Raw genomic sequence first — 15,849 nt, 5'->3', positions numbered from 1 at the left:
ACTGAGCCATGACTGTTTCATATCCTTCACTGCCACCACCAGGGGGTTCATGCAACTACACATGAGTCTGAAGGATGAGCAGATTTAGTTTGGAAAGGAGACAAGGCCCATCAACATGCAGTATTAATGAAAAACTAGAGAACATGTGATAAAGGTTTGGTGATTTACTATGGCCTTCTGATCGCTTCTGCTTATCTTCTCGTCCTCCTCTTTATAATTTTTTTTTGTTCATCCAAATGTTATGATATTAATCATTTTCATACTACTGTCATTTAGGCTATAAACTACCACTAAAGACGTATAACAGAGAGGGTTTTTTTCATTTACATTTACAGCTTGAATAAACTGGCAGAGACGTCTCTGACTGCGTGTAATTGCTGTTATTGAGCTGTTTGCAGCAGACAGTAGAGGGCGGTAGAGCTGTCAACCCAACATATGCACCACGAAGAAGAGTCCGGAAGTTACTCTGCTGTGTTTGTCCGCCTACTGGAAACGGTGAGGTGTGTTGAAGCGAGTGCTTGTTGTCAGCGTTACCCCAGCGGGAAGATTATTTTATGAGGGAGCCTTCCTCAGTGTCCGCTGAACAGCTGTAGCTCTTCAGGATAACAACATGGGTAAAGGTTAATTTTCTTTATCGGTTGTCTTTGTTTGTCTTGATGTCGTTAGCTTTTCCGCTAACGTTAACTTCCTCTCTTTGACTCATTTTCGACAGCTTGTGAAAAAAAAAAAGTCGAAGAAATTATAGTGCACTTTGAAAAATATTCAGTAAATTTCCTGCCGATAAATCACAGACGATGAAAGTTTTTTGGTTTGTTTTTGCTCGGCAGTGCCCCTTCAGTCTTATTTTGTTCACATGAAAGATAACACATAAGAGAGATCCTAATTACACAGAAAGGTAGTAGTGTCATACACAGATAAGAAATTAAAGGGTGGACCAATCCTAAGCACACATTCATATCACACATCAATAAGATAACACAAGCTAGAAGCTCGAGGTGGGACTTACCGGACACCCCACAATACAGTATTACCGATACTTAATTTACAAAACAATATTATTGTGATTTTTGACATTTTTGCAATATGCTGGGTATTGCAATGACATATATTGTCACTTATCATCTTTTTTTCAACTGCCAATTATGTTCTTAAAGTTAAACTTTGTCATTATTTGTTTTGTCCAATGAGAAAAATTTATTTCACTTCATTTTTTTTTTATGACAATAAGATTGTCAAGTGTACCAATACTGTCACTAAAACCTGAAACAATTCCATGCAATTAAGTTTCTGATAATACAGCTATTAACTGTGATAAATTGTGGGGAAATCACAGCTGTTGCTTACTGTATAGACGGAAATTTACATTTAAGTGTTTCCTTTGCGATCAGCAACCGTCCTGCTCTGTAGGAATATAACCAGAATACAATCAGCGGACAGCCAGTGGACTCGGGTCCCCTTGAGTTGTGCTCACTGACAAAGGCTCGTTCAGACTAATAGCAGCATGTTGGCAATCTGACACTTATTATTTAGAAACCAATAATCTCTCTGAGTGATTGCTGTCAGTCCAAATCAGAGTGCAACTGTTTGCAGATAGGTTGCGTCCTATCAGAACTGTGCAATCGCCTTGCGATCAAATGCTGTCATGAGTGTGCCACACCTTAAAGCTCTGAACAAGCATTTATTCACCATGAGTTGCAATTATTCACAGAATGTGAAAAAATTCAGTATAATCAGCAGGCAGGCAGAGATGGAGGATGGTATCCTATTTGCACATTTGGGACTGAGCTTGCTCTAAATTAGGAGGTAGCTTTCTTAAGCTAGACGTGTCCAATATTGGATGTTTTTTTTAATGGTTGAGCCGATTTCATGTAAGTTTGCTCAGCTAATATCTCAGGATAGTGGTGCATAAGATTAGCTCACATGTTCATAGTACTCTCAGCGTATGTACTGGCACGCAAAAATATTGTGATACTTTGGTGTTTTCATTTTTTTTCTCCCCACAACTAATGGAAGCCTATTAAAATCTTTGTCACGTGTGGCTTCATTGACTTCTACCTGACACCATATTTTCTTCTTTTAAGAAGAACAAACAACCTAAAGAAAACTGAGTTTTTATGTGCCGACACCTGTGTTTTTATGAATAGTTTTCTCATTCCAACTGTTCAAAGTGTGAAGAATATTGATGCTGTAGGAGTCTCTACAGATTCATTGAAAGGATCAATGTACTGTTCTAGCACGTACAGAGGGGCCCTTGCCTCCATCATCGCTGAGGCTCTTGGTTCCACCACTGCGGGTGATGTCGGCTGTGATGTGGAAGGTGGTTCATCTGAAAATCGTCAAGCAATATGGGAAAGTGGAGGAATTTGTGTCCTTGGTATCTGAAGCCATTCCCGACATCTTAACAAGCCATCAGGTGACACTGCTCACTGTGGGGTTGAAGGCAAAGGTAAGGAAACATACTGCGGATTCAGTCTCCACATGTATTAGTCACATTTCTATCATGTTAAAATTTCTTAGGTATTTGCATATTTGTCTGACTGTGGAATTTCTCATTTTACAAACTTGTAAGGATTATGTTGGCTCGTGCAGTTGTTAATCTAACAACAAAATAAAAGCATTGCATTGATCACAAACTGGTGGCACAGTGGTTAGCACTGTTGCCTCACAGCAAGAAGGTCCTGAGTTCAATTCCACCATCAGGCCGGGGTCTTTCTGTGTGGAGTTTGCATGTTCTCCCCGTGTTTGCGTGGGTTCCCTCCGGGTACTCCGGCTTCCTCCCACCGTCCAAAGACGTGCAGCTTGTGGGGATAGGTTAATTGGCTAATCCAAATTGCCACTAGGTGAATGTTTGTCTGTCCCTATGTGTTAGCCCCGCGACAGACTGGCGACCTGTCCAGGGTGTACCCCTCCTTTCGCCCTATGACAGCTGGGATAGGCTCCAGCACCCCCCGCGACCCTGAAAAGGATAAGCGGAAGCGAATGGTTGGATGGATGATCACAAACTCCAAAACTTTACTTTGTCTTGAAGATGATATGAGTAACAAATATACATAATACTTTTTCTTAAATCTTTAGTGTCACATTTGTAGATACAGAGGTGTTACGACCCGTCTAGGGCCAGGCAGTAACATGAGTGAGGCACTCGCTCAAGACCAAGACCCAAGCAGCCAGAGGAAACAAATCCGTTCGTTATAATGTGATTTATTTACAAAGTGGAAAAAAAGGAACAACAAAACGGGAGTGTCAACACTTCAGGGTGAGCCAAGGCCAAAATAATAAACAAAAACAAATCTACACAAATCCCACACCCCTGACCTTCCTAAAACAAAGTCCAAAAATAAAGACAGAGTCTGAGCTCCTTAACTAATTCAAAACAGGAGAAAACGGGTGATCAAAAGAAACGGCAGCTCACCCCTACCCACTCCACTTCCACAACTTTTAAGCCGCACTGCAGCCAGCAGCTGCCACAGGTACACTGCTGGGTCATGAAACGCGAGGACCTCTCCCGCCGTAACACTCCAGCCTTCTTTTAATGGGCGGGTCCTCCAGCTGGAACCAGTCACGTCGGGGCAGTGTATCCACACACCAATCGGAGCAGGGCTCTGGCACAGCTGAATTAACATAAAAAGATACATCACCTGCACAAAACAAACACATGAACATGCAAGTTCGTAACAAGAGGTAGTTAAAGGCAAGTCTTTCTGTAAGTAGAACAGAAAGAGGCAGCAGGTAGATTTCACTGTTTACATTTGATCTTTCACTGTTTGTCTGTCCTTAACGTCTCTTCCAGATGATATTGCAAATGTTAAACTCTGAGGATCTCGGAGGCATTAAAACACACTTGGGTTGCCTGCTGCAAACTCGCTCACGACAGGTGTGTAGTGCTTAACATTCCTGGATGTTGGTTATTGGCTGATTCAGAAGCTCTGCTTGACTTTAACTGTTTATTTAACTCTGCAGGTCTATCCAGAAGGTAACCCTCTTGAAGCCAACATTGTCACATTTGTTCAGAGACTCCTGGACGACTCAGAAGGGAGAGAACACTTCCTCAAAGTGTGTCTCTGCTTTTGTCTTACAGTTAGTCTAAATATAAATAGGTGAGGGTGTTTAATAATAACTTTTCGCCTGATAGAATGTGTTTCCTGTGGCGTATGGGCCCGACTTTGACACAGCACTGGAAAAGCTTCTCTGTGACTTCTTCTCCAAACTGGAAGAGCTGCTGCCAGTACCAGACTTTAAACAGGTAGAGGTCCACAGTCTTTACCTGTAAGAAATGACTATTTTTAGGGCGTTTTCACAGATTAGCAGTCTAAGGCCTGTGCATTAAAATCATATTATTTATCTGATAAAGGCTGCTTTGTGGATCAGTGATACACCAGCTGAGGTAGAGGAGTACATGCACTGTGTAACTGAAGCTGATGACATCAAAGTATTGCTCAGAACCAGGCCTCGCAATAGTGAAATGGCCAAGATAGATTCAAGTGGTGAGTCTGTCTGCCTTTCTTTTCTCATTCACATCCCCCCGCAACCATAGTCAAACTAATGATGCTTAAGCCGGGGGTCTTTCCTGTTTAAAAGGGTTCTTCCTCCTCAGCATCTCCAAGTGCTTGCACACAGAGAGTGATCTGATCATTAGGATTCTCTTCACTCTGTAGGCTCTTTACCTGACAGTCTGTAATGGGTTCATAATGTGTGCTACATACAGTATAAGATGCCTTGAAATGACTGCTGTTGCTGAACTGAGGCTCTATAAATAAAATTTAAGTGTATATGTGCACTTAATCAGAGTTATGTATTTGTCAGATGCAGTATTTCTATTGTAGGTCCTGTGATTGACATTGGGAGCTGTGTTTTGGATTTCTATAGCCAAATACCTTCAGTTAATTGAAAAAGATAAAAATGCATTGGTATTGGATGCAGTTATTTTTATTGACCCTTTTCTTTTTGAATTCTTAATTCCTCTTTCAAACAGTGCCATCTCCCTCAGAGCAGCGGCTTTTTTCCTCGTTGTCGCTCCCCGTCTCCCTGATAGACAACAGCGCCAAAGATGTGGAATCAAATGCACCAACTTTCGAAAACCAAAGAGTGTCTGAAGCAGCTGCCTTTCAAGAGCCCAGAGATGGTGACATGTGGGATACAAGATGGCCACATGAGGAAGAGTCTCACAGCGCAGAACAAGAGGCGGGAGGAAAAGACACCGACAGCATTCCTGACACACATGTTGTGGAGGAGTGTGGTGACCAAGCTACAACAACTCGCCAAGCTCCCTCTTCATCTGCTGAGAGTCATGTGGTATCCAGCTCTGTGATCGGCCCTCTCAGACAGAGAGTTGCACAGAAATGCACTCAGTGTGGGAAGTGCTTCATTTACAAGTATGAACTCCTGGAGCATCAGCGGCTGCACACCGGAGAAAACCCTTACAAGTGCTCTCAGTGTGGGAAAGCTTTTCGGCGGAGCTCTGATCTATCAAGTCACAGGCGGACACAGTGCAGAAAAGCAGCGTACATTTGCATCAAATGCGGGAAAAGCTTTCAGTCTATGCAGGAAAAATGTAGACACCAGTGTGTTCATAGCATCCACAAGTTTGACTGTCCTTACTGTGGGAAAAGTTTTAAGAAAATGTACCTGCTGGCTAAGCACAAGCTGACTCACAACCAGAACCGCATTTTCACATGCAGACAGTGCGGGGAGGTATACCCGGGTATAAGCGAGCTAAGATCACATCAAAAGATCCATCCTCCTCAGCTGTCCAATCAGTGCCAGCAGTGCGGGAAGTTTTTCAGCTCGGCTGCGTGTTTGACTGCTCACCAGCTGCGCCACACACAGCAGAGGACACAGATTTGCACACGCTGCGGCAAAGCCTTCAAGAGCAAGCATGATCTGAACCTTCACATGCGCAGTCATACAGGCGAGAGGCCCTTTCAGTGCACCTACTGCGAGAAGCGTTTCTCCGTGTCAGGAAACTTGAACGTACACGTAAGGATTCACACAGGAGAGAAACCGTACCTGTGCTCCGACTGTGGCAAGGCTTTCATTTCTGCCGGAGAGCTGCAGATACACAGGCGCACCCACACGGGGGAAAAGCCATACAAGTGCTCGGTGTGCGGGAGAGGATTCACCAGGGCGAGCAAAGTGACGCTCCACATGCGTGTTCACACTGGGGAACGCCCCTACGAGTGCTCTGAATGCGGGAAAGGCTTTTCACGTGGCAGCGAACTGAAAAAACACACAATGAACCATGCAGGAGTCCGGCCCTACGCCTGTCAGCTGTGTGCAAAAACGTACACGTGCCTCAGTCACCTGAAAAGACACTTAAAATCTCACAGTGTAGTCCAGTCTCAGACCCTCTGATTCTACTGACTATCAAATGGTCTTTTGCCATTGATGAGGTCTTTGTGCAGTGACACTGTACACACTGTTGCTGACTTCATGCACTGCATCATAGGATTTGGACTTTGTTTTCTTCTTTTCTTTTAGAGACTCCTTCCTTATCCTCCATTTAAAATGTCACTCTCAAGTGCAGCTTCTGGTCCTGACATACAGATGTTTTGTTTGTTGTGTTGTTTTTGTTTTATTTGTTTTCTGATATCCTAAAATGTGATTTTGAAGTCATCCAAGAAAACGGTGTCCTTCTGCATTTATTAGTGCCTGTATTATTATTATTATTTTTCCTTCTATGAGGTAACACTGACTGGAGTAGTATTATTTACCAGTGACACTGTTCAATATTGTAAACACAGAATAAACTAGATAATTGCCACCTATTTGTCCTATTTGTTGCTCTACAACAGCCTGATATCCACTTATGAGGACCTTATACTGTCACTGTTCTATTTAACCCTTGTATGGTGTTCGGGTCTGTGAGACCCGTTTTCAGTTTTTCTCAAAAGAAAAATTAAACAATTAATTATTTTTTCAACCTGAAATTCATTGGCTTTGGCTTATTTTCTGTGAAGAACATAAATCCGAACTAATTTTCAATGACCTCATACTGTACCTCCCCCCACGCATTTACATTACATACAAGGTGTTTGGGTCCACTGGACCCAGGCCTAATAAAAGTGTTGAAAGTGCAGGTCCTGTGTTCCCACACTCTGTCTTCCTCCTCTCTGGTGCTGCTGATAGTGTTTTCTTCCCCTCCTGCTCCCGCACAAAGTTGCAACATTGTTGAAAATTCAACTATCAACACCGTCTGCTCTTACATTCCTGCACATTTTACCCTCTTTCTTGAGGGATCCAAATTTTATTTTCTCATACCCTGTCCCTCCTGCAAATTAGGGGCATAATACTATAAATAAGAATTTGCCAGTGTGGTTCTTTATCACAACTGATCAAGATGGCAAAAGATTATCTGCTGCGAGGGCCATCCAATTGATTTTGGAAGAGAGAGGGGCTTCGGAGGATGATGTTGACAAAGAGGGTTCAGAATATTTCACATTTCTGAAAATTCAGAGTTTGACAGTGACTTTGAAGAAGAGGATGAGGTTGAGCACCATTTAGTAACCAAACAAAGACGAGTACCCCATCTGCTGCCAGCTCCAGGACCAGAACAAGCCCACCAGACAGCAAGTGAAGAAATATGGATGTCAATAACTGGTGAAATTGAATGGTCTTCTTGCCCAAGAAATGAGCCACCCTGCAGAGCTGCTACTGTGATAAGCCAGGGCCAACACGGCTGACAGGTACTCATGTGCAGGACATCAAGTCTTCATTTGAGCTTTTCATCCCAGATTCCATCCAGAAAATTATTCTGGATTGCAGTAATCTAGAAGGACGTGTGTTTTTGGAGAGAGGTGGAAGGAGATGGACCAAATTGATCTGCAGGCCTACTTTGGGGTTCTTATCCTTGCAGGAGTTTTGAGGTCCAAAGGGGAATCCACAGAATCCTGTGGGATGCAGAAACCGGCAAGAACCTTTCCGTGCATCAATGTCTCTGGAAAACTTCCACAAAATTTCCAGGATTATCCGTTTTGATAACCAAGATGACAGACCAGCTCGACGGCAGAGAGACAAGCTAGCTGCCATCAGGACAGTGTGGGATAAGTGTGTGCGCCACCTCCCCCTGTTTTTTACCCTGGGCCTAATGTCACCATTGATGAACAGCTGATCCCATTTAGTTGTGAAACATATTGCTTCACGTGTAAATGTGTTGTCTTTCCACTCACTCCACTTGATTATAACTGATCTATTTTTTTTATAACATTTTATAAAAAAAATAAAAAAAGAGACACATATTAATTCATAAATGTGATCTAACAAAGGTAAAGGGAAAAAATTAACCATGTTTACTGTTCATATGGCTTGTAATTGGGATGAAGTAAACATCTGTTGAGTAATTTAACATAAAATTGTTTGATAGTGTTAATTTGGAAAGCCAAAACTCTAGCGGGTCCACCAGACCCATGAACACTGGCTGAGTAACAAAAATATGAACACCACACAAGGGTTAAATTTAAAAAGAACATCTTCATATGTGGATCTTATTTTCCTCTGAAACAAAAATAAGGTAAAACAAACAAACTGCTAATTCTTTGTTTTTACATTCATCAGCCCAAATGGCAAAGAGAAATTAAAAATGCATGTAATGAAAGAGTTTGGGTCTTAGGAGGTTAAACATCCTGCTGTGGGTTTGTTTAATGTGTTTCTGTGTTTAAAATAATAAAGTCACACCGTCGAAACAAATGAAAAATTACGTTTAGTTGAAAGTAAAAAGTTTCTAACTCTTATTCCAAAGCTGAAATGGCAGTAGTTTTTTTATTACTTTGTTTACTGTATTTTTTTTATTTTTTTAGTTGTTGATTCTTTTTTTTACACTTTACGTTGTAACGTCTGTTCCGAACTTAAAATATGAGCATAACAACAGTGTACGAACTGTGTAATAAAATACAGTTGAGCCAGGTCTTTACGCTACCCTTTATTATTTAGATTTTTCGGAGGCGTGGTGCGTTTACAAAAGTAAATGGGACTCGTTGTGTACGGGCTGCCCCGTAAAACAAAACGAACCTCCCTGATGAACCTACTGGCCCAGCGCTCCTCGCGATATGAACAGCGTGCTTCAGGAAGAAGTTGGCGCCTGAAGCCGTATATTCGGTTAGCTACTACACTAGCCGATATTATGAACGAATTAGCTGTTCATGTTGCGTTTTCCTTCCATCGTTGCTAATGAATTCCACAATGAATGATATGGGTAAGTGTTACCTCGTGGAGAGCAACAACATGTTGTATTTTCGCTTGTTATGTGGTTAGCCGACTAGCCAAAGAGAAGGATTACTGGGAGCTGAGGAGGCCTCGACTAATCTCTGGAACAAGAATTGTTTTGCTCCCCGTTAAGCCGGGTTTTGCCCTGTAGCCAGCAAGTTAGCTGATGCTCTAGATATGGAAGAAACAGTGGGGATTGTCCGCGTTTCCAAACATTTTATTTGCATGAAAAGGCTTGCTTCAGTGTATCAAATGCGGTTAAAAAATCGGTCTATTAACAGGCATTTATAACGCGATTCCTTTTAAATAAAGTAACTAGCGTTAAGCTACCACTAGCTGTTTACCCATCTAACCTGCTCATGCCTCCGTAATAAACTCACATCGTCTCTTTGTCTTTGTGGTTAATTTAGTGTAAAACAACTGAATTTTATCCTATTTATGCACACAAACCTGGTGCTTTAGGCTAAGGACGGGCTGTAGTCTTGTGTTTCTGCAGCTCATGGATGGACAGTAGCGATGGTGAACAGACGGTGCTGACAAGTGGTTTTATTGTACAAAAAACAGTATCTCCCACTCATTTACCTTCTTCCTATTGACATATTTAAGGCACCGTCAACTATTTACATTAATAACATTTAATCTAGCCTTTGAAACAACGAAGGGGATCTCTGTTCTGCCTCAAAGTTAAATATTCTCATGTAAACTCGGGTCCACAGAGGGGTACCAGGTTCTTAATTAACCTGACTGACAGCCTGTTTGACCCAGTCTGTTTTCTCTCCAAAGAATTCAGTGTTCCCCTGTCCTCGCTGGCTCTCCTGGTCCCACCACTCCGCCTTATGTCTGCTGTGATGTGGGAAGTGGTGCGCCAGCGGAACATAAAGCACTATGGGAAACTGGAGGAGTTTGTGTCCATGGTAACAGATGCAGTTCCTGAACTGATGAGTAAGAGGGAAGGGAGGCTGCTCTCACTGGGTCTGAGAGCAAGGGTAAGTGAAATGTCTGGATCGCATGACGTGTGTAAAAGGAGCTATTCAAATGAGACGAGGACGCGAGGCACGTGTTAATATTATAAACTACGCTTCTTCTAGACAACTCTTGAACTGCTGCGTTCTGAACACCCTGAAGATCTCAAGGCGGTTCAGAGCCACCTTAACCGAATCCAATCTTCCTGCATCGAGGAGGTGGGTGAGCCTGTTAGCGTATTTTAATTTGGAATATATAAATGGCTAATTTGTAAAAATCAAAAAATGATGAAAACATAACTGTTTTCAGGATTGTTCAAACAAATTGATTTTTTTAAAGAAGTAATTCAACAGTAATAATGAAAATAATTATTAGCTGTTGACCTATGACCTGTCCTGTGGTTATCTAGACCAATGATCCTGTAATTGAAGCACCAGAGGCAAACTTTATGAAGTTGGTGCAAGGCCTCATTGAAGACACGGATGGCAGAGAACACTTTCTCAAGGTAAAGTTGGGACTGACAATGTTTGAATCACATTTAAAAATGTGATTATAATAACATGTGTAAAAGGACGAGGTTGTATGTTGACAGTACAGATCTTTTTTTTTTTTTTCTTTTTTTCCCATGTGGCAGAATGTGTTTCCTGTGGAGTACGGCCCTGACTTTGATACGGCGCTCGAGACCCTAGTTTGTGAGTTTTTCACAAGACTCGAGGAGCTGCTGCCAATACCAGATTTCAAACAGGTACAGAGAGGATCTTTTTAAGATGATAAAATAAAGGAGCGCTTTTAAATGTGCTTTTTTTGTGCCTGTGTCTCACAGACTGCATCCTGGATTAGTGCTGCCCCTTCAGTCCTAGAGGAGTATATGCAGTGCGTGTCCAACGGAGAGGACCTTAAATTTCTTCTCCAGAGTAAACAGTGCCACGGGAAATTAGCAAAGAGCAGCATTGGTATGCATATACTAGTCAGTGCATCTTCTTTTAGTTCAAGATGTGGGACTATATTAATATTTGTTTCCTGTTTCTTTTCATGCAGCTCCATTTCAGTCAGATGATCTTCTGATCCCCTCGCTGTCTCTCCCTCCATCTCTGGAAGTAGCCATCGCTTCCCACCCGAGTGCTTGTGATGATGAAAATAATGATGTCCCTCAGATTGTCATGTTTGACGAAGAGCTGTCCACAAACCCTTCCACCTCAGCTGACTTTCCCGAATCTCCAAAAAGGGCCGATGTTACTTCGTCTCCGCGCAGGAGACAGCAGTCAGGAATCCATAAATGCCCCGAGTGTGACAAGTGCTTCAAGCATCACTCTGTCCTCATTGAACATCAGAGAGTCCACAGCGGGCTGCAGCCCTACAACTGCTCTGAGTGCGGGAGGGCTTTCCGAACAGCCACTCTGCTTGCTGGACACAGGCTGCGGAAATGCAAAAATGCGGCATATCTTTGCATCAAATGCGGGAACAGTTTTCCAACGTCACTGGAGAAATTCAGACATCACTGCCCGAAACGAGGACGTAACTACGACTGCGGGCAGTGTGGAAAGAGTTTTCCAAAGTCCAGCAGCCTGAAGGAACATCTGCTAACTCATGTTCAAAGCCGCCTTTTCAAGTGTAGCCACTGCGGGATTGGTTTTTCAGGAATAGGTGACCTGAAGTACCATCAGCAAGTTGATCATGAGAAGCCTTATCAGTGTAAGCAATGTGGAAAGAGCTTCATCTCCTCAAAGAGTCTGGACAAACACCAACAAAGGCATGAAGAGGTTGGTGAAATGGACACCCTCAAGTTAATGAGTGGAGATAAACACAGGAAAAGTGGCTCGAGTCATCGGACATCAGTGTCTCTTTCCTCCAGGAAGAGGTCCGTCAAAGCAGTCTACCAGCGAGGAAGAGTCACCCATAACTGTCCGCTGTGTGGCAGGAGCTTCAAATATCGCTTTGAGTTTCTTGAACACCAGAGATTCCACACAGCTGTGAAGCCTTACAAATGCTCTCAGTGTGGAAAAGCCTTCCGCACCGAGGCTCACCTGTCAGGGCACAGGAAGAGGAAGTGTAAAAACGCCGCCCACATTTGCACCAAGTGTGGGTGCCAGTTCAGGTCCATGCACGAGCGCGTCAGACACCAGTGTGTCCAGTTGCTGACGAAATATGAATGCTCTCATTGCGGGAAGACCTTCAAGATGGCTCATCTGTTGAGGAACCATCAGATGAGTGAACATCAGCTCCCCTACAGCCCCAACCATCGCTTCAGGTGTAGATACTGTAACGAGACCTTTCCTGGGATCAGCGAGCTCAAGTACCATCAGAGGGTCGACCACGAGAAACCGTATCAGTGTCAGGAATGTGGCAAATGTTTCCTCTCCGAAAAATGCCTGGCCAATCACGAGCTCCGCCACAACGACGACAGACCGGAGAGCTGCCTGGTGTGCGGCCGCGGCTTCAGAAACCGCTATGATTTGAAGCAACACATGCGCACTCACACGGGAGAGCGGCCCTACCAGTGCACTCACTGCTCGCAGTGCTTCTCCACGGCCGGAGGACTGAGGAGTCACACCAGGGTTCACACGGGCGAGAAACCGCACGTTTGCCCAGACTGCGGGAAGGCTTTCTCCCAGATGGGGGCGATGCGCACGCACAGGCTCACTCACACGGGAGAGAGGCCGTTCAAGTGCACGGTCTGTGGCAAAGGTTTCACAATGGCGCACAAAGTCACAGTTCACATGCGCGTGCACACGGGGGAGCGGCCGTACGTGTGCTCCCAGTGTGGGAAGGCCTTCTCAGACGGAAGCGTGTTGAAGCAGCACATGCTGAACCACTCGGGGGTGCGACCGTATCACTGCCAGATCTGCCCCAAGACTTACACCTGTCTGAACCACCTGAGGAGGCACCTGAAAAGCCACTCAAACATGAGCTGAAGCAGGCATGAAGGAAAACTGACATTATCTAAGAAACTTTCAATGGACCAACTAAACCAAGCAATACGGGAAAGATGCCGATTGGCTGTTGTAGAAAGTGAGGCGAGGAGATTCGGCTCCTGTTCTTCATCCATTAGTTCGAGATTGTTCCAACCAGCACAAACAAATTCTTCCCTCTTTTCCCATCTGGCTTTGGTTGTTTTGTTTTGTTTTGTTTTTTCTTCTGTGCATCAGTTTCTCATGCGTGAATGCAATGAGATGTTAGTTGGAACTTACTTTTTCCAGACCTCCCTAATAGTTACAGAGATAAATATTTGTCTGAACTTCTGATTATTGATCCTGATTCTTAGTGTCGGTTGTGACAGTTGTTAGACCCAGCTCTCGATCACTACACTTGTGAAAATGATGAGGTTACCGTGATTAACTGACCGGGGCAGACTGCAGCTCTGATGATGATAAGATTCAACGCTGTCTCCTAAACATCACAATCCCCCCTGCAGCTAAGCTGACAGTTAAGTTGGATGACAAAGCATAGATATAAAGGGTTCAGCAGAGATTTGTTGCTACGTTGCACATTTGAGAGCACAGGGGCATACATCCCTCTTCTGGGCCTGAGCCACAAGACTTTAAGCCAGGAAATTTGACTCACATGTTGGCCCTTTGTATTTGTTAACTTAGTTTCATGATTTTTTTTTAAACCATGGTTAGTGTCAGACCCAAAACGGCTTGGTTCAGTTTCAAAATAAGCAGCGCGGTTTGGGTTTAAATTGGCCTTTTTTTACAATTGTAATCACACAGAAGCTTCTCCTCTCTTTCCTAAGTCATGAGTAACCACAATGTCTAATATATATATTGGTTGTCTAATCAAAAGGTCAAAAGGAATGCCAGAGACCGAAAGGGCAAATGTGATTATTTGAGATTGCAGTTTGTCATGCGAGGGGTGTAATTTTCAGAAGGCAAGGCTCATTTGTTTAGTAAATGTTTGCAGTAAAAGCTAGAGTAAATACTGAACAGAGCTGCAGCAGAGTCGGGTCCTGTGTGGATTGTCAGTGCTTTCTTGGCTAATGTTAAGAGTCAGCTAAGAATGTGCCATGTGAAGTGTCACCTCAGGTGCTGCCAGAGCATTTAAGCATTATATATCTGGTCTACACAAACACCAGCTCTGCTTCACATGGATCAGGGGAGACGGATAAAAGGAGTTCAGAGAATATTTTGTCACTGAGATGATTGGGGTGGGGGGGCATGTGCTGTATGTCTGAAGTGGATGAAGATATAGTTTGGGAAAAGGAGGTAAAAGTTGCAGAGGTGGAAAAAATGTTCTCTGTAAATATGCTGGATGACAAATAAGTGTGAGTTTGTAAAAGTTAAAAAGCCCATTTTCTTTTTGTTGTTTTGTTTTTTTCACCTTTTGTATTCTCTCTGTGGTTTGAAAGGTTTGTGAATTTCAGATTAAATTCCCTTCGTTACTCCTTATCTCTGTTAAGTTTTTTTTCTTTCTCAGAAAAACAAAAGGTGTCTGTATTAGACTTCAGTTTCACTAGATGGCAGTAGGTGACTATTAAGCAGTTTGCCATGCACTAATGCGTGTTAGTTAACCAGCAGAGCTGATATAATGACTGTCTATCATCAAATTATTTATTTGTCAGGAAAACAAATACAGCTTTGCAGCTGTGGCCCATGTCCCCTTTATCTGCTTTCTTTGGCACAGCTTGGAAGTTTGATTAAAGCACAGTTTCTTCTCGTTTCCTCATTTCCTCACTGGGGTCCCGCCATTTCTGAAGTGTTTAAAGGCGGCATAAAAAGCATCACCACATTTTTATCTAGCTTTTAAATTCAATTCTCTACTTTGCGTCCAGCTAAAAAACAGCTGGATTCGGACCACTTTGTTCCCAGTTTTGTGTTTTAACTTGAAATTCAGGCAAACATGATGTGTCATTATGTAAGAGACGCATTACCATTAATTTCTTCCATCTGTGCTGAGTTTTATGGGATTTTTTTTCCTTTGGGGAAAAAAAGAAGCTCTGTTTGTCTTTTTTCAACTTCAGGTTTTTTTCTTACTCCCCATCCCAGTTACATCTCATCCATGCTCACTCGTCCATAGCAACCTTTGAGTTTTACTCTCTCAAAACAAACCCATTTCTCTGCCATTCACAGGGAGGTGCAACCACCAAAGTTGTCAGATTCATAAATTCCAGGGGGTTGTGTAACTCACAAAAACAAAGCTTAAAGCAGAGCTCTGTTTGTGCATTCCTGTGAGTTTTACTATGGAATAATGTATTCCTGATGAAGGCACGTATTGTGAAATGCATGCATCACGCTTCATGCTGAGCACCACATCTGCCAAAAATCCTACAGATTTACAATGAGAGCCTGCTAATAAATACAGATCATAACCAGATGTGTCCCCCCCTCTCTCTTCCTAGTCCCTCCTCCTCTCCCTTCTTTGCTCTCCTTCTCTCCCTAACTCGGTGATCTCAGTGGAAAATCTGAGTCCAGGCCAGACCTTCGATGCCTTCACACACAGACACACACACATGTCGGCAGCAACTGTGCAGCATCCACCTCCCCCCCCCCCCCCCCCCCCCCCCCCCCATATCAACACCCTGCCAAATGAACGCCCCCTCTTTCCAAAGTAGCTTCCAAGGTCAGCCCTCAACCAGCGCTAGATGGCGCTGCTTCCAAAGAGACACCATCCCACCGCAGCGCGCTCCCACGCCCTTCTCGTCTTGCTTTTATGTTCAGGTTGGTCTGGACTTTTAAAATGAACCAGATGTGT

General features: G+C 43.4%; 2 protein-coding genes across 3 annotated transcripts; both read left to right on the top strand.

The window, feature by feature from the left end:
* The first annotated feature begins 462 nt into the window (after positions 1-462).
* On the top strand, positions 463-6,926 carry LOC146688236 (uncharacterized). Of its 2 annotated transcripts, none has more exons than XM_085439817.1 (7): positions 463-614; positions 2,235-2,446; positions 3,791-3,874; positions 3,961-4,053; positions 4,133-4,243; positions 4,352-4,484; positions 4,973-6,926. In XM_085439817.1, the coding sequence occupies exons 1-7, from the start codon at positions 611-613 to the stop codon at positions 6,349-6,351; spliced, it is 2,016 nt and encodes a 671-aa protein (XP_085295943.1). In that variant the 5' UTR covers positions 463-610; the 3' UTR covers positions 6,352-6,926. The 2 variants fall into 2 exon arrangements, with proteins under 2 accessions (XP_085295943.1, XP_085295942.1); XM_085439816.1 differs by having other exon boundaries at positions 463-620.
* Positions 6,927-8,845: 1,919 nt separating this feature from the next.
* Positions 8,846-14,546, top strand: LOC146688235 (uncharacterized). The gene is made up of 7 exons (XM_085439336.1): positions 8,846-9,187; positions 9,982-10,184; positions 10,287-10,379; positions 10,571-10,666; positions 10,796-10,906; positions 10,985-11,114; positions 11,200-14,546. Exons 1-7 carry the CDS (start codon positions 9,163-9,165, stop codon positions 13,071-13,073), a joined length of 2,532 nt encoding a protein of 843 aa, XP_085295462.1. The 5' UTR covers positions 8,846-9,162; the 3' UTR covers positions 13,074-14,546.
* Positions 14,547-15,849: the final 1,303 nt, after the last annotated feature.

Source organism: Copadichromis virginalis, linkage group LG18 (assembly GCF_057382275.1).
Source record: "Copadichromis virginalis isolate Kocher_CV1m ecotype Utaka linkage group LG18, C_Virginalis_male_GT1.1, whole genome shotgun sequence".
Taxonomy (NCBI): Eukaryota; Metazoa; Chordata; class Actinopteri; order Cichliformes; family Cichlidae; genus Copadichromis; species Copadichromis virginalis.
This window is presented reverse-complemented; position numbering and strand designations above follow the sequence as displayed.

Coding starts and splice junctions, on each gene's coding strand:
- LOC146688236 (XM_085439816.1), top strand. Junction 2,447..3,790: donor CTGTGGGGTTGAAGGCAAAG/GTAAGGAAACAT, acceptor CGTCTCTTCCAG/ATGATATTGCAAATGTTAAA. Junction 3,875..3,960: donor TGCAAACTCGCTCACGACAG/GTGTGTAGTGCT, acceptor TTAACTCTGCAG/GTCTATCCAGAAGGTAACCC.
- LOC146688235 (XM_085439336.1), top strand. CDS start 9,163: ATGAATTCCACAATGAATGATATGG. Junction 10,667..10,795: donor GCAGAGAACACTTTCTCAAG/GTAAAGTTGGGA, acceptor CCCATGTGGCAG/AATGTGTTTCCTGTGGAGTA. Junction 10,907..10,984: donor CAATACCAGATTTCAAACAG/GTACAGAGAGGA, acceptor TGTGTCTCACAG/ACTGCATCCTGGATTAGTGC.